The sequence below is a fragment of the Vigna radiata genome, chromosome 10 (genome assembly GCF_000741045.1).
Source record: "Vigna radiata var. radiata cultivar VC1973A chromosome 10, Vradiata_ver6, whole genome shotgun sequence".
Taxonomy (NCBI): Eukaryota; Viridiplantae; Streptophyta; class Magnoliopsida; order Fabales; family Fabaceae; genus Vigna; species Vigna radiata.
Genome location: NC_028360.1, coordinates 19,490,135 through 19,508,395, shown reverse-complemented (window position 1 = coordinate 19,508,395; position 18,261 = coordinate 19,490,135). Strand labels below are relative to the sequence as shown.

The 18,261-nt window shown below is 31.9% G+C and overlaps 2 protein-coding genes across 3 annotated transcripts; both read right to left on the bottom strand.

Annotated features, from left to right (window-relative positions):
* Nucleotides 1-2,029: 2,029 nt before the first annotated feature.
* On the bottom strand, nt 2,030-5,450 carry LOC106775900 (transcription factor GTE7). 2 transcript variants are annotated; one of them, XR_002669781.1, is made up of 4 exons: nt 3,925-5,450; nt 3,598-3,817; nt 3,343-3,513; nt 2,030-3,242 (listed from the first exon to the last, which is right to left on the bottom strand). XR_002669781.1 is itself a non-coding variant. In XM_022786520.1 (3 exons), the coding sequence occupies exons 1-3, from the start codon at nt 5,230-5,232 to the stop codon at nt 3,455-3,457; spliced, it is 1,587 nt and encodes a 528-aa protein (XP_022642241.1). In that variant the 5' UTR covers nt 5,233-5,450; the 3' UTR covers nt 3,249-3,454. The 2 variants fall into 2 exon arrangements, 1 of the variants encoding a protein (XP_022642241.1); XM_022786520.1 differs by lacking the exon at nt 2,030-3,242 and having other exon boundaries at nt 3,249-3,513.
* Nucleotides 5,451-15,972: 10,522 nt separating this feature from the next.
* On the bottom strand, nt 15,973-17,773 carry LOC106774435. Its single transcript, XM_014661429.2, has one exon. The coding sequence runs from the start codon at nt 17,571-17,573 to the stop codon at nt 16,194-16,196; it is 1,380 nt and encodes a 459-aa protein (XP_014516915.1). The 5' UTR covers nt 17,574-17,773; the 3' UTR covers nt 15,973-16,193.
* Between the last annotated feature and the right edge of the window lie 488 nt (nt 17,774-18,261).

Genomic DNA, 18,261 nt, shown 5'->3' with positions numbered 1-18,261 from the left:
TATTTCTTTAACTTTTGGAATTTCTTTCACGTTTGATAATAATATGAATACTATGGTAATGTGAAATTATATCATTGAAAAAAAAAAATAGAAGGTAAGATAAAGTTAAAATCATCATATTACTTAAATGGCATCAAATTACTAAAGTGGAAAAGTCAAAATACGATTGTGTAAGCAATATATTATTATTGGTGGTAATAATTTCATAAATAAATATTTAATATTATGTAATGAGGTATAGATAACATATATAATTTATTGATGATAAGGAGGAGTAAAGAAATATATGACATAGACATATATAACATATTAATATTTTATTTTTCCTAAACTTTATGTATATAATATTTAGAAACTTTATGTTTCGAAATTATGCAACATCTTAAATATAACAGGTTCTTCCAGATAATCATGAATTAAAAAAGCTGATAAGTTGTTAAAGTGAGACTAATTAAGAAATTAATCAAAAGACAAAGAAGATAATAAGTCTACATACAAAAGTCTTTTCTAATAGTATTTTTTTTTTATATTTAAAAGTAACCAAACTTAAAGTTGTGAATGCATTTACTTAATAATTATATTTATTATGTTAGGCTTAAAAGTATGACGATGGCATCATTAGTGATTAAAATAGAATTATATAACAGAATAATGTTACTGTTGCGGGATAACCACAGTTTTCGTATGCTTCCAACAACGACGCCCTGAATCTATGGATGAATCTCAACAGAAAAATGGTCAAACACAATTCTCCTATGATATCGTGGAATGACATAATGAACCACATTCTGTTTCATAGTTCTATTAAACTTTGGTTAAATAAATAAATTATTCATAATTTAATTTTTATTTTTTTAACTAAACAACACATGTTTCAGGTTCTGAGGACTGCAAAGAAAGATGAAATGGTTTTAAAAGACTGATTTTTTATATTATTAAAAGAAAAAATAAAGTAAAAAATAAATAAAAATAATGTTAAATAAAGGTAAAAAAAAGATGTTTGTTAAATATCATTTTCCAATAATTAAAATACATGCCATTCAATTTAAGCTTTACTTATTTTAGTATCACGGTTTCTAAGTTATTTAGTGGTGAAAAGAACAGTGAATGACATTTTTAATATTAATTAAGTTTAGAATTTAATATATATATATATATATATATATATATATATATATATATATATATATATATATATATATATATATTTAGTTTCAATGTATTAACTTTAATTTTCACTTTTTTGTTATTCTTATGTATAAACGTTGTAATAAAGATGTCAGTATAACTTCAATATCTTAAAAATAGAGTTTACAACTCAGAGACTAAACACAGAATTCTTTAATCATTATCATCCCAAATACACTCAATTAAATAATCGAACATGGCCTCTACAGTGAAAGTATTATGCAGGGTTCTTTTGAATTAATCTAAGACATAAAATCATTAGGTAACATTAAAATGTAAATAAATCTAACATATGCACTTGTATTGTATATTATTTTTGTGTGTGCGTGTGAGATGGGTTAAGAGGTATTTGCTTTTATATAATTAAAATACAGTAATCTTTGCAGGTAAGTATCTTCTTTATGTACACAGTAAAGTATTGATTTCAATTTTTTTAACTTTTTTTTTTATCATTTATAAGTTAATTTTATAAAAATGAATTGGGTTTAAACTTGTTTCTTAATATAATATTAGAATTTATTAATGGGAAAGTTGTTGAACTTAACGTATCACTTGGTACAAGATGCGACCAAATCAAACTGGCTAAAAGTGTAATTTATCATCAGTGTAAGTTAGATAAACTCAAGTCCCATTACCAAGTTTTTTATTTCATGATAAGAACGGGGGAGGCAATTGATCAAACTCTTTAACATAGAATGCAGCGACAGAGACTGGTAAAGCTCATTCTGAAGCTTCTTATTAAACGTCAAATGGATTTGACTTTCAAACTTTTCGGTATAAGCTTAGTTTATTACGTAACAACTTTAATGTGAACTCCCTCTGACAATAAAAAGAATGCCAATTAGTAATATGTTAAGAGTATTATTCATGAAAAACAGGCTTTCTTTCGCCTCTTAATTGAAATAAGACACAATGTCCAACAGAACATCAAAGTCTAAAAAATGGCCATAATGTTCCAACCAGCCCCCGGATGCTCCTGACGAGAAGAAAAGCAAAAGGGAGAAAAAAATTCGTATACCCACAAGACCAATTTCAAAGCTACTTGAGAATCCATTTCAACAAAATCGATGGTGACATTTAGGGATCGTGCCAGACACCGCAGCTCAGCCTTAACTGTCGAACAAATACCAACGGACAGCTTTAACTGTTGTCGACCAAATGCCAATATCATAATGAAAGCACCACCTGAGTGAGCCTTTATAGACCGATCCATTCCAAAGTACTCTCCAGATTATGTGCAATAAGGGAAGTCGATAAAGGCAAAAAATCATACACAGTTTAACAAATTATCCAACGAAAAAACTGGCCACAACGAAGAAAATAGGTCATCTGGTAGGTAATAGGGTATTATATTACATCCAATAGAAAATCCTACCCCATTCTGAAGTTTGATCATCGTTGAGTAGATAAGAGTACCAAAACTCCACAACCAGCAAACTGATAACAGTCCGAGGCAACGCATATTAAGCACTTCAAACATCTTCTACGTATAAGCGCCTTCTTATTGCATCCCTTTAAACATGCAGCATTTTTTTATCCTTCGAGGACCAGACGTGGCATCTTCAAATCTTTATACAGAATCTGAAACCAGAGGTACAACCACTGCCTGATAGGACGACCTTAAATCGAATAATTCATCTTAGTAGCATTTTCGCATAGTTTTCATCTCCAAAGGATTCTCAGCGGCCATTTTTCCTCCCCTCATTACCCCAGTCTATTTAACTGATTAACGATCCAAAAAAATCCAATGCACAGATCCACAAAATGGATTTAAGAAGTTCCATCTATATACTGTTGTTAATGTGTACAAGGTAAAACTCAATATTAATTCTCTCTGCATTCTATTTCTAAATCTTCAACGAGTCTATCCTAGGATTTTCACATTTCAGTCTACATGTTGGCCTACAAATCGTTTTGGTGATTACTTTAGTTTCCGAATTTATTTGTACAGATTTATTTATAACACACCCCAAATCCTCAAGCAGGTGTCCAGCTCCACAATCCATACCGCCACTCCCACACCCAACCCACAACAGAACCAACTATCACAATCCCTGAAATGAAAGGTAATCGGAAATTTAGCCAGACAATCACTCTATCGCTGAAAAAACTCACTGCACCAAAAGAATAACATACAAAGTGAGATGGGCATACCTCGTCCATCTATTCAACCCACACCCTCAAAGGAAGCCAATGAAGCAATGATTTCTTCATCCACCCACCAGTATGATCAAGTTTGACCACCAGTAACAAATATCCCTCGCAGCTACGAATGCCCATTGTCTGCTTCAGAATCACTTCCAGAGGAACTACCGGAATCCGAATCTGCAATGGCAATTAAACTTGAGCGTTTTCCTTAGAAAAATAGATCAATCACAAATCAAAGCCTACGCTAGGGCAGGGGAATACCACTTGACGACGAGGAATCACTGCTTGAGCCGCTAGAGCTACTAGAACTACTAGTTGCATGGCCACCAGCAACATCTTTATCTTTCTCAATCTCCACAGGGGGAAACACACCCATTGGCATATCATCACCAATATCAACGTCCTCATCTCCTGCTTCTACTTTCTTTGGCTTCTTAAACTCAGTTGGCATCCCATCAGCCTTCTCACCACCAGGGAATTCCTATCAATTAAAGCCTCAAAAAATTAGTATCTGGAATCGAAATCACCGTCAATGCTAAGTAAGAATTCAAGCCCATTAAAAAGTAAACTAACTGGTAGAAAATATACCATATTGGCTTTGTTTGGCGCCACACTGTTGTTGATGTTGCCCATCAATGCCTGCCTCTTAATCTTGCTAACCATCTTCTTATAATTAGTCACTAGCCTATCAAGTTCCCAAAGAGTCTCTGTGTCAACAGCCTCAATATCTAGCTCGATCTCATCCCCATCCTGCTTCAAATGTCCGTTCCTCCTCCTTATGATCTGCACCACCTGTTCCATTTTCTCTGCTGGCAAACTCTGCAGTCCTAACCCCAGCTTGTGTTTCTCTTCAAGACTCATCTCCCTCTTGTTGGGATCCTTCGCCTTTGGCTTAGGCTGCTTCAAAGGCTTAACGGGAGGAACTCGCATGGGAGAAGGTGTACGCACGGGGGACTGCAGCAAAGGAGGGTTAGAAGAACTTGCAGGTGGCTGCGGAGGCTCTTGTTGCAATTTCGCGGGAGGGATCAGATTTTCCTTCTTCTTCACCCTCTCTGGCTCAACGTGGCTCCACGAACTAGCCTGCAATTCCTCCTTAAAATCGCGATCATGTCCAACCAAATCTTCGAATTTCTCGTGAATCGGGCGATACAGCTCCTCAAACCTCGTCAAAAGCTGCTCCGCCATGGTGTACACATCGTGACCCTTAGGGTTATATGTCAGTGCATTGTTGAAGGTTAACCTCACATCAGAGGCAAAATCCGAAGGCGTCGAGTACTTGTTTTTCGAGAGATTGGACTTCACCGTCCCAAGATCCATAGGCTGTTTAATTATATCATAGTAATCATGGAGACCCATTCCGACAGCATCAACTGGTACATTGAAGATCCACCCATGTTTGTGCTTCATCAGCTTCTGCAAAACCTGCGAGCAGCCCTTCATCAAGTTTCCAACTTCCGAATGCGAACCTTTAAAATCCTTTGCGGAATTCAATGGCAAGGGTCGCTTGTTGCCGGACAACTTTTTACTCGAGGATTTCTTCGGGTGGCCATTGAAGCTCTGCCCAGGTTGTAACTCCCCTGACTCGATTCGAGTTCTGAATTTCTGAACCTGTTCGAGCTCTGCGACAAGCCTGTTCTTGATGTCGTAGAGTTCCTTCTTCGATAAGGATCCGATGTTGAAGGACACGTATTGGGAGTGAGTCACTACTTCATTGGGTCGCCTGTTGATAGAGGAAGCATCGTCCGAAGCCGCCTGGGTCCTTTTGCTATTTGCTAATTTAGGATTAGAATTAGGGTTAGGGTTAGCAAAGGGTGCTTTTCCCATGAATCCAGCTCCACCAACTCTATGCTGCGGCCAATTAGGTTCGTTCCGGTTAGCTAAGACAGCAGAAGCCATAGAATTGCAAAATCACAGCCGTCCGGTGAGATTCCGTCGTCTCTCCGGCACAGACTTTCCAATGTTGGTGAAACAGAGCATGAGTCAATTGTACTAAGAATCAGGCAGACAAAAAACCTAAGCAAAGTGGAAGACGCTATTGAGCCGCTGGCGGAAGCAGAGATTTGGAAGAGAAAACCGGAAAAAGTTTTAGGGTTAGGAAGTCGGGTTACCCTAATCTGAGCGAGGAATGCCAGAGTGCTAGGGTCTATTCTTAAAGGCAATGAGATCTGCCCGCGGGTACCTCGGGAAGCTTCCTCTGTTGTTGATTCTCGGTTGGACTGTGATCCAATGGATGAGGGCGATTTCCCAGCTGTCCCGAAAACTGACCGTAGATCTGGAACTGACGGTTGTGATTTCCTAAATCTACCACGTGGCACTCTCAGAGCTGGCTGATGGAGAAGGTGGTGTTTTTATTTGGATTTGAGTTTATGGTGCACTTGAAAATAATGTGTTAATTTTATATCTCATTCCAGTATGTCCTGTAGCATAAATTTTGGAAAAAATAAATTAACAGTATTCTTTGGATAACACTTATTGTTATTTTATTAAACTATTTAAATAATAAATTATTCAATAATTTTAAAATATTTAATATATTAGATATGTTATCATTTAGTTTTATATAGTTCTACGTTCTTGATAGAATCACAACCATCTAGAAAAACTAATCAAATCACAACCATTCAGTATTCTTTGGATAGCACTTATTGTTTTTTATTAAACTGTTTAAATAACAAAGTATAAATAATTTTAAATTATTTAATATATTAGATATGTTATCATCTAGTTTTATATAGTTCTACATTTTTTATAGAATCAGAACCGTCTATAAAAAATAATCAAATCACAACCATTTAGTATTCTTTGGATAACACATTGTTTTTCGTTAAACTGTTTAAATAATAAAGTATGAAATAATTTTAAAATATTTAATATATTAGATATGTTATCATTTACTTTTATATACTTCTACGTTCTTGATAGAATCACAATTATCTATGAAAACTAATCAAATCAGTTTATTACTTTTAAAAATGTTATCACATATAATTTACTTTTATATAGTTTATTGAATATAAGGAAAATGATGTATCTAATTAGTCTATTTTATATTGAATAAAAACACAAAATTTTTTATTTATAATAAAAGAAATATGGAATAAGTCTAAAATACAATAAAAAATAATAACAAACTAATTAAAAATAAATATTGTTATTTGAAGTTATATTAGATAGGAAACTGATACGATAGTAGTAATAAAAATGAAGAAGTTTTGAAGGTTTGGTAAGGGAATTTTTATAAGAGTAATTTTGACACTGAAATTGATGTTTGAGAGTTGTTTTTAGATAATCTAAAACTGGTCTAAGACCTTTGTTAACAAAATATATGATGTAAAATTATGGATTGAATTTGGTCAAATAGGAGAGGTTTTAATAGGTGAGATTTTGAAACAAGAGTTCGATGGGAAAAATTGAGACCTAGGATATGTTTTTAGGTCATCTAGGACTTGTTGAGATACTTGGTTTGTCAAATTGTAATTAGAAATGGGTAAAAACGAACTGTGAGCTTTGAAGTGGTGAATTGGTGTTGTAAGTATGAATTTTTTACAAAATTATCAAAGTAGGAGTTAAGCTTGGTCACAAACAGGTTGATGAATTACGTTTAAGGTTTAGAATAGCGAGATTAGATCTATGTGTATTGGGAGGTATGTTTGAAGTAAGGAAATTTAAGGTTAGGAGGTTCAATTTCTGCAAAATTATTATTCTACAAAATTCTACAGTCTTGTCATGCAAGCATAGGCTCGCTAAGTGAGCAAAACCCATTGCTTCTGTATTCGTATAACGAGCCATGAGGGCGGGACAAGTTAGTTTGGAGATAAAATTGTTGTAACAGTGGATGAGCGAGAATTCTCGTTGGGCAACAAGAACTCTTTGTTTATGTATTTGCAGAGCAAGTGGTTTCTTGCCAAGCAATGAAGGTTCTTTTGCTGGGCTAGGATAAACATCGAGTAACCTGTTCAGATTATGGTTTTCTTCTTTTGTTTTCTTGTAACTTTGAATTATATTAGGGCTTTGAGATTTGTTTAAAAACATGTATTGAATTATATAATGATTTATGCATGAGGTTATGTATGTATTTATAATATTGCTTTAAAATAGTTTTTAAGGTGAAACTCTTGATTATAATTGAGCAAATATAATTAAAAAAAACTGATTTACTTTTACTATACTATTTTATAGTTCAGTTTTTAAAAATTGAACTTATAATAGTTTCGGTTCAGTTAACTGTGAGAATTGTATCTACTATTTCCTCTTCTCTAATTTCCGTTCAACTGATTCGTCTTGCCAAGTAAAATACAATAAAATAATTTAATAAAAAAATGTAAGAAGTGTACTAGAAACGTAGTAAAATTAGCATTTTATATCTTCATTATATGTTTGCATAGTAAATAGATGAAATAAACATGTTTTCATCAATGGTTTTAATTATATGATATATGGAAATTTACAATAAAATTTATGATATAGTAGTAAGAGAATTAACGTAAAACTGATATACAGTGAAGAATTTGATGACGTTTAATTTGACAATTTAACTTAATAATCTTTAGTTTATACAGTGGAGAAATAATTTAATAATTGGAAAAGTGAAGAAGTAACTTAATAATAAAAGAAATACAAATAAAATAGAAATAGTAATATCAAATAATTAAAAAATTAATTTGTAAGACATTTATGAATAAAATAAAATAAATATTAATTAAAAAAAACATGTATTGTTATTCTATTTAGTTTAAAAACTAGTACAATTCAATTTAAAATTAGTACAATTAAGTTTAAAATTAGTATAGTTAGTAGTTCAGTTCATTTTATATTCTAATTTAGTACAATTTAGTATAGTTCAGTTCAGTCCAGTTTGATAAAACAAAAAATAGTTCAGTTCTGAACTGTTTTACAGTTCATGTCTGACAAATCAATTTTTAGTTCAATACATATCTTTATAATACAGTGCAGTTCAGTTCTATTTGTTTACCCCTACTCTCAATGGTTGTTTTCAAGAAGAGTAATGTATTGATATATGGACTCAACATTGAAAGTTATCTTGACGTTCAAATAATCACTTCATCTGAAATAGAAAGGGAGATTATATGGTGAGAAGTACCAGAAGGTATTAGTTTATGACTTGGTGTCTTTGTCCATGGGTGGTTGACAGACTCATCTTTTGTGGTAGCTTAGAAGGGTCACTTGTTCCATCACTAAGTGTACAATTTATCATAGTTCAACATAATAAATATATATATATATATATATATATATATATATATATATATATATATATATATATACGTGGAATTTTATTTGTATGTTTAGGTTTTACTTGAAAATGAATTGTGTTATATGATAATTTTGCATGAAGTGATTCTTTTATAATATTAGTTTACTTTTTTTTTATGTTTTGTTGTATGATATGAAATAATAACACGTGAAAAAAGTGACATAAAATTTATTTATTTGGAAGAGACCTTAGAAAATTAAGAAGTGTATCTTCAATAACAATATTTTTAGTAACATATCATAATTAAAGTTCTATTTTTGGATTATATAATAGAGAAAGGTGTCGGTAAATAAATAAGTTTGATTATGCATATAAAATTAAATTATAATTATTTTGAGTAATTGTATAGAAATTTTACATACCTTTCAAGTTAACTCTCCTATGTTTTTTTTTAATAATATTTTATATTACTTAAATGAATGTTACACCAAACCTTTCATCCCAATAATTATATTCTATTTTAGAAGAAAAATAAATTACTATAACAATAGAAATAAATGGGAAATTAAACATAATTATTTGTGTGTGTATATTAATTATCTGAAGCTCAATAATATATTGTATTCCATATCTAGAACGAGCAAAAGTACTTGGAATAGGTAATAATAGAGCAGCAAAAGAAATATATTGATTAACTCCTCGTTCGTACATAATAATTTGATGGGATCCACTAAACAATATAAACTCTTATATGAAAATATCATTGCAACAAGTGGTTTATACATATATATATATATATATATATATATATATATATATATATATATATATATATATTAGAATGACAGCATAGACATTAACTAGCGAAAATAATAGTTGGGTCACAGCAACACTCGTCCAAGAGGCAACAGCAACAGAGAGCCGCTAGGCTGCATACACCATAAAATAAAACACTTCAACAACAAAATAAGATCTATGCTAACTGTAAATAAAATAATTTTGGTACAATTTTCTTTTAGTTACCTTTCTAGATTTAGGAGAACAATTCTATCCTTTAAACTATAAATTTTATACTTTTAGAATTAAATTAGTAAAAGATAAGTTTTAATTACGAAAACAAATTGTTTTATTATGATACAGGTTCTTGATAAATAATATAATGGATTTAATATTACCGAATAACATTTAAGTGTTTAATGTCATACATGAAGCATGCATATATATTAAAAATGAATTCAATTTAATATATATGGTAATTTTTTTTTATGAATTAATTTTATAAAATTGAATTAAATTTAAATAAAATGTGATTAGAATTTTTTTTACATCATATAACAGAATAACTAAATACTTTATAATTTAGTTTAGGAATAATCTTTTACAATACTTTAGAAAAATAACATATTTAATCCTAAAATTACAATTGCTATTATGTTAACTTTGTTTTAAATAAGAGTAAATATTTATTGATTACAGTATATTTTATTGTGGATTTCCATTTTCATATGAAAACTACTGTTTATTTTTACATCAATTTTATAAAGTATAAAGACAAAATATTTTATAATTTATTTTTTTTAAAATATATTTAAATATAAACTAAAATTTGGAGAGAAAAAAACATTAAAAGTAAGATTTAATGGTACTTGTTGCTTAATAGAAGAGAGTGTAAATAGCTTACCACCCCTCAAGGAAACCGGGTTCTCTTCTGGGCGGTGGAGCAGCATAGTACTGTGGAGGTGCCGCCACCGGAGGTGGCCCCTGATAAGGACCTGTGAGGGACATAAGAACAATAACTGTTCAGCAATAATTGAGAAAAATACAAATTGAAAAATGTTTGAAGTTCAGGCCATGACATATGCACTCGACAAAAAATTCTCAACTGGCAACTAAACAACAACTTTCTTTTATTACCATACCAAGAAAGAGGATGCATCAAATTCAATGTAAGAACAGTTCATCATAATAACTTCATCTCTGTAAATTGAACTCTCTCTCTCTATATATATATATTGAATGCGTGAATATAAACTATACCTTGAGCTGGATACGGATAGCCATATTTGATCTCACTCATCTCAGCAAGTTAAGACCCTTTGCAGAAACCAGATAGAATAAAACAATTGTTCTAGGGTTGGAAGACGAGAGTTTGATGTATGTATGTGTATATATATGTATATGTGTGTAGAAGAAAGAAGGGAGAGAACTAAGAAGAAAGATCCAGAAATGGCATTTCATTTCATTTCATTTCACACAATTGGATGTCGGCGTGTATCTTCACGGCCACTATTTTATGCTCTTACATTTTTTCTTTATATCTTACTTTGCATAAAGTTATCCACCACCATCTCAGAAGAAGAATAATCAAACGACATCGTCTAAAACAAGTTCTGCTTTTTTTAGCTGTGGATTCCAGAGGAAGGTGACTATTTAATTTAACAACAAAAGCTTATGTATAATACTATTTTCCTACCAATAGCAAATAAAATTTCATTAAAAAGTAGAATCATAAATAATACTTGAAAATACAATTACAAAATAAAAAATTCTAAATTTTATATTGAATAAAAATAAGAGAATGTAAATCTCATCATATTAAATAAAAATAAGAAAATAAAACATTATATGAATGAAATCTATTAATTTATAGATCGGGTCGGACACCTCACAATCTTCGTAAAATAAATATTCGACCCGTAAACTATTCGTTTCCTGTTAATACAAGCTTAAAAAATATTTATGAATATTTTAAAATTTGTGGTTAAAAATTATTTTATATATTTTTAAAATAAAATTATAGAAAAAAATAATTATATATATAATATAAATTAAAATTTGATTCTTTTGAAAATGAGTATTAAAATATTAGTTATTTATTATTTACAAATAGTAATTACTTGTTACGAATTTTATATATATATATATATATATATATATATATATCCAATTTTTTTATCCTTACTTGTGTGATTGGATTCTTTTGGATAAATAGAAGAGCATATGCAGTTTTATCGTTAATTTAACTTAATTACTAAATAGAAGTAAAAGAAGATCTGAGAAAGTTTTGGAGGGAAAGAATAGTTTGTCTTTGTTGCGAAGGTTGTTTGATAGATTAGTAGTTGTAATTAATAGAAAGGTGGGAAAGGGTTGGCTTGGTGTTGTGTAGCATGTGATGTGAATAGAAAGTTTGAGTCTAAAAGCACTTTGAGGCTGATTGGTATTCGTGGGGAATGGTACCTATCTTGGCATTTTGGGTTCGTAGAAGAACCTTTAAAGCCGAATATATTCCTTCCATAGTTGTACACGCTATTACCGCGTCTTCTAATTTCTTTATCATAACCATAACTTTAGTAATTATTTAAGAATCTAACAACAACGATTAAATTCACACCCATCTACCTCTTCTTTTATTTAATCAAATATCTTACTTTAACATATTGATTCCCTTTTATAAGTTTCTTCTTGTACATTATTTATGGAATTCATAACTAGTTTGCCTATGGGGAAAGATCCATAGAGGTAAAAATCAATTTATAAACAACTAATCAACTAAAAAATTGTTTCAACATCAATAAATAATGAACTTTTGTTATGAACTTTTGTAGTGTCTCTTTGATCATTAATTAGAACGATGTATATTTGAAAGGCCCAATTAGTTATGCTTCTTTTAATGATAGTTGTTTTTTATTCACAATTCAAATTTAAGTTTCTTAGGAGAAAAATATGGTACAAAAATTAGATTAAATGGGTAATACTTGAAGTATAGGAGTTTGTTTTTTTTGTTTTTTTTGTTTTTAATTCAGAAGATCATAATATTTTAATATATTTTAGTTTCAAAATTTTAAAAGTTATTGAATATATAATCTTTTTAATTTAACGACGTCAATTTTTTTTTTTACGTATTAAATAATATAAATAAAACAGAGGAAAAAACTACTTAGAGAAAAAATGGAAATAAAAAGGGGTTTACGGAGGCCACCATAATATGTAATAGCTTATTATGAGTTTCTTCTTTGTAAATACTTCTTTAAGCACCTCCAATCCTTCTCACACACTTCCATTGGTGTGAAAATGTCTAAATTATCCATGAGTTGAAATCTTTTGGATTATATAATTGGAAGTCTATAACTAAAAGACGTATTTTAATTATACAATCTAAAAAATGAATTCTATAAGATCTAGAGTACATCCAAAATTGTATTTACTTAATTAAAAACACATTATAAATTACGTAACACGTTTGAAAACATTTTAATTTATACATTTCGAAACATGTTTTTAAATTATGAAATTCAAAAATAGAAAATTTTATTATGAATTACGCAATGTAGAATATACTTTTAAATTTAAATATATTTTGGATTATGCAATGTAGATTACGTAATAAAACGCATATAAGATTGGGTAATCGATAACATGCTTATGAATTCTACATTCTTTAATATTAACCAATCTAGCATGACCATTTTTGGCATTTACAGCACCCACAAAAGAGGTGCACGAAGAAACTTTGCTGTGCAAAGAGTAATTATTTGTCCCTCATTTCTTTTCCCATCCAATTTCCTGGCCCAACCCAACCTTTGGATCTGATTAACTGTTCTATTTTTGTTTCAAATTTTCAATGAGAATATAGGTTAAACCAGATGTATTATATGAATAAAATATAGTTTTCTTAGTGATGATTAAGATGTTTTTTACTATTTTATATTCTATTTGGGCAACAGATTATTTTTTAATCTAGCGTATGTCTATAACCATATGTTTACGATTACACAAATTTTATGGGTTTGTTATATATACGAATTTATCTTAAATTATTTCTAACCCTTATTACCTTAGTGATTATAATATTAATGAAAAATGTTTATAAACAAACAAATAAATATCCTAGACACATACTGATAACATTTAATAGAGGAAAATATTGTATAAAATAATAAAATATAAGAATATATATATATATATATATATATATATATATATATATATAAATTTCCGAAAAGCATATAAGAATATATTAATAAGCAAACTGTGGAAAGTATTATTATTATTAGGATTAAATATGTTTTTAGTTCCTATATTTTGGGGTGATTTTGGTTTTAGTCTCTTTTTCAAACTAAGGTATACTTTAGTCCTTTAACTTTATAAAATTTTGGTTTTAATTCTTTTTACTAAAATTTTTTAACTTTATTTGCTGTTTCTGTTTCATTATAGAATTTTGGATTGTTTATACTGTTTGACACATTTTTGCTTCAATGTTAACTAAGAAATGCCTTTGAAAAAGCAAATAAAGTTAAAATAATTTGGTAAAAAGATTTAAACCAGAATATTCTAAAGTTGAAGGACTAAATTGTACCTTATTTGAAAGAGGGACTAAAACCAAAATCACTTTAAAGTATAAGGACTAAAAACATATTTAACCTTATTATTAGAATATATCACCAGATAAAATGTAAAAGCCAATTAAGTGATAATTTACTCCACATTTTTTTTTTGCTTTATGTTGAATTTATTTTTCAAATATTTTAGCAAGTAAAAGAAAAACAACAGTGAGTCAAACAAGTTGATGCAAGCGGTTATTAATATATACTTTACGGAATTTTTTAAGGAGAAATATATGATTAATAAAATCCGAGTTTAATAAATATATAAGTGATTAACACCAATACTAATTTAATAACAAGTTTAATTTATTTTATAAAATATTTAATATTTCAAATATTTATTTAATGTAAAAATTAGACTCATTTAAAATTTCCAGCTATAAATATAATAAATTTGTTGACTTTTTCAAGCAACCTTCTCACACATTATACAAGTGTAGTTTTTATATCTATGCTGCTGCCCGGTTATTTAATTTTTAATAACATATCCTTTATTGTTTAGAAATATCTTTGAGATTTTTGTTATTATTTATTTTAAAAAGAATGAATTTATAGCAACAACTCCTCACACCTTTCCAAAAGATATTGGCGGAAAGAGCCACGGCGCCTCGAAGTTTGTCATCAAAACAGCGACCTGTGGTAATGTGAAGCCATAATGGATGTTGAAGAAAAGAAAAAATGGGGTGAAAGAGACTCAGCCTTCTACTTAAATTCAAAGGGAAGAGGATGTGGTGGGGGCAATCATGGGCGTTTGATTCTTGAGAAAATGCACACCTGGTGTTTGAAAAAACGAAATTGTAATCCCACCTGTCATGGATGCGCTTTTTGTTTTGTCTACCGTAACGAAATAATTATGATTTTGTTTTGGATAGGAGCGTCTAACTAAACCTTGCGCACACGTCAAACGCTGCTATATGGGAAATGAAAAGGTTATATCCGAAATTATCTTAATTGGCCATAATATCTGAGCTCTGATTGCAACACTTTTGTTCCTTTCTGTAGGACTAGCCTTTGATGCACACTCAAAGTCTAGGATAGAAGGTGGACCAAGACCAAGACAATTTTTTAATTTCCCACATTTGAATGCCCTTTCTGCTATTCTGAACTACCTTTTCTTTATTCAACTTTTCACTCTATAATTTCACCCTATTATTTATTTATAACTCCTCATTATCCACACTCTTCCTTTTCCAATATAAACTATATCGTGTAAGCGTTTATGAGTAAAGATCAAGGAGACAAGGTTACTGGTTACTGATGAAGATAAATATCTTACTAAACTAAAAAAAAAGTGATTGACTTTGAGGGACAATCTTTTTTGGACTCTTCAATAAAACAATCTGTGTACACACCCTATGTTTGATTTTGCTAAAAGCTTTTATAATCTACCTTATGAGATCGATGCTAGATAGAAAGAAATTTAGGATGGTGGTAACCTTTTTCTAAAGAAAAGAGGAAAAGTTCAAGTCATGTTCGAGTCTCGGGGGATTTTTCTTAAACTCGATTTCAGTGTAGGAATAGTACAAAATAAAATTATGCAAAGGGAGTAGTTTTTTAAATAGTAAAAAATTGAATTTTCAATTTGTTAATGAAGTGTTTTTTGGCATGTGTGTAATGTTGAAGCAGAACTTTAGAGGCCAAACAAAGACAGGGTGGATTAGACGTGAATCGGCGAGAAAAGTGATTGTTCCCTGTTAAGTTTTTTCCTTTTTACGTTCGTAAAGATGATGGCGTAACAATGGCCAACCATGATATCGGCGTGAACATCATTACTTAAAAGAATGTTAGTAGTGTTTGTTCGTTAATGGAAGGTACACATTTGCTTTAATATTGGGACAAGAAATAACCTACGAGATCATGACAAGAAAGAAAAAAAACACCAAAAACGACATTGCCAAAGATGGAAAACGAAGAAATTAATGTCTCTAAGTTTTGTTCCTCAACAGTTAATAAGCAAGTATCCATGGCGACCGAATTCTGCGGGAGAAGCGTTATGATCGCGTGACAATGAAAAAATGTTAACAGAAAGAAAAACACTTGAAATCAAGACACGAATTAATAGTACATAGCATTATAATATATAACATTACCTAGTGTACAAAAATAGAAGGCGAAAAATAAAACTTAATAATATTATTCCTATTACATAAATAGGATTTCAAACAAAAGATAGTAAAGAAATAAAAAGAGAAGCATATTCAGCGATAAGCACAGTCTTAATCGGTAATTAATCACACTGGACCGTTATTTTTCAATAATCACACTGAACCTTGGGTAACTTTGTTCAACACTTTAACATCTTGACCCAAGGTCACCGCAGTTTGTCTCAGATCAGAGGTGACCGGTGGAAAAACGCCTTGGTACGGAGGAGCGTGCACTACGCCACCCGGTGCAGTATAATAAACCTGTCTCCCACCTGCACTATCGTACGCTACCTGTGCGTACGGCGCACCCGTATTATCCACTATCGCACTTGGCCGCATCATACCGAATCCTTCCGTATACGCGGGAGTCTTAACCTGTTGCTGCCCTGGCGCCAAGCTTGCTTGAGCCGCCGTTTTTGCCTGCGTGACACCGCCGTACACTGCCGCTTCACGGTAACCATCTGAAGCCATTCGCTGCACCGCGTAGTACCCCTGGGTGGCTGGAGGCCGCACCACCGGCGCATGATAGAACGTCCCCGGCGCCGGTATCATGTAAACCGGCCCATCTCCTCCACCGGATGCAGCGGACACCGCCGGTGGATAGGCTTCGCCGGAAACATGCTTTTCCGACCAATATCCCTGGGTGTTCGGTGGTAAATTCGCCGGAGTGAACTTCTCTGGCAGCTTCTGAACGTAATAATCACCGGCAGGGTAATTCTCCTCGCTCTTCCTCCGGTACGCGCCTTGCTCGCTCTCCGCAATTTGCAACTGCTGCAACTGGCGCTGAATCGCGCTCGGATCCGAGGCCGAAACCCTGTCCACGGGGTTTAAATTCAGCCGAGACTGGTACTCCGGCGGTGGCGCGACGGGCTCCGGCACCGGATCATGAAATTTGACTGCCGCAGGTGGAATCTGAGCCGGCTGAGCTGCGACGGCGACACCGGCGCCCTTCTCGAGACCGAAGAGGAAATCGACGTTATTTGGTTTAATCACAGTTTGGAGCGGTGCGGAAGCAGGAAGCGGAGAAGGAAGAGTATCGGCGAGAAAGAGGAATAATCGCATGCGGGCGGGTCTAGCGGAAGCGCGGTAGAGGCGATCGTACTCGTGCATCATGTGGTCGAGGTCGTCGTCGTTGGTGACAGAGATAAGAGCGTCGAGGTCTTCGCCAGGGAGCTGGTACTTGAAGGTGAGGCTGCTGCCGTTGCTTTCTTGTGGCGCCACCTCGCAGAGGGCCGAGAGCTTGGCCAGCAGGGCTCCAAACTTTATGGAGCGGTCCACGGCGAGGATCTTGGTCTCGCCGCCGACGTATGACAGTTGGTTGTCGTGGGAGCGCGGGTGGATCTTGCCGCCGTAGCTGCACATGAACTTTACCTTGTAATTCTGTTGTTGTTGTTGTTCGTCCCATGGAGGAGGAGGGTTGTCAAAGTCGATCTCTCTGGAGCGTGGAGAGGAGTCGCCAGAATCAGGGTATGATTGGTATGAATAATTCTCCATCTTTATCTTCTCTTCTTCTTCTTCCTTCGATTTTACCACCCTTTCCCTCTTTCTAAGACTGAGATCTTTGTTAAGCTTCCATTATGCCTTGTTTTCTGTTAAGAGAGACAGGATCATTGCAGAAACACCTTTCAGACTTACCTGAGATCATTCAACTACATTTATCATCATACTATAACATATCCTTCTTCCTTTTCATTTCAGATATCTTATAATACTCACTTTTTTAATACGTCTAATATTTTATTACTACTGCTTCATTTTCAAAATATCAGCAATTTTAGTTCTTAAAATATCTAAAAAAAAACTGAATCACTGACATTTTAATATGGACAAAACATTTTAGATAAATATGTTTTCTTTTTTAATTATTACAAAACATTATTATATTTCATAATCAAATATATATTTATATTAAATGTTTTTTCTGAGATTATCTTTGACTAAAGCTCTACTGCTAAAACTAATGAATAACATCAAAACGTCACATGATATTCTTTATAAGATTTAATACATTGATTAGATGTTTAATATCTATTCATAACCTTTATATTATGTTGAAATAAGTGTGCTTTTAGATAAATTAATCTCCCAATGCCATGTAAAGGGGAGTTTAATTAAAGATAAGTTGAATTCCAAGTTAGATTATAATTATTATTATTATACAGGCATAAGTTGGAATGTTTAT

Bases quoted from the DNA above. Each gene is read 5' to 3' on its own strand.
- LOC106774435 (XM_014661429.2), bottom strand. From the start codon at position 17,573: ATGGAGAATTATTCATACCAATCATACCCTGATTCTGGCGACTCCTCT.
- LOC106775900 (XM_022786520.1), bottom strand. From the start codon at position 5,232: ATGGCTTCTGCTGTCTTAGCTAACCGGAACGAACCTAATTGGCCGCAG. The intron at 3,818-3,924 runs GTATATTTTCTA...TTTAATTGATAG, and splicing joins CGCCAAACAAAGCCAATATG to GAATTCCCTGGTGGTGAGAA. The intron at 3,514-3,597 runs GTATTCCCCTGC...TTGCCATTGCAG, and splicing joins TGATTCCTCGTCGTCAAGTG to ATTCGGATTCCGGTAGTTCC.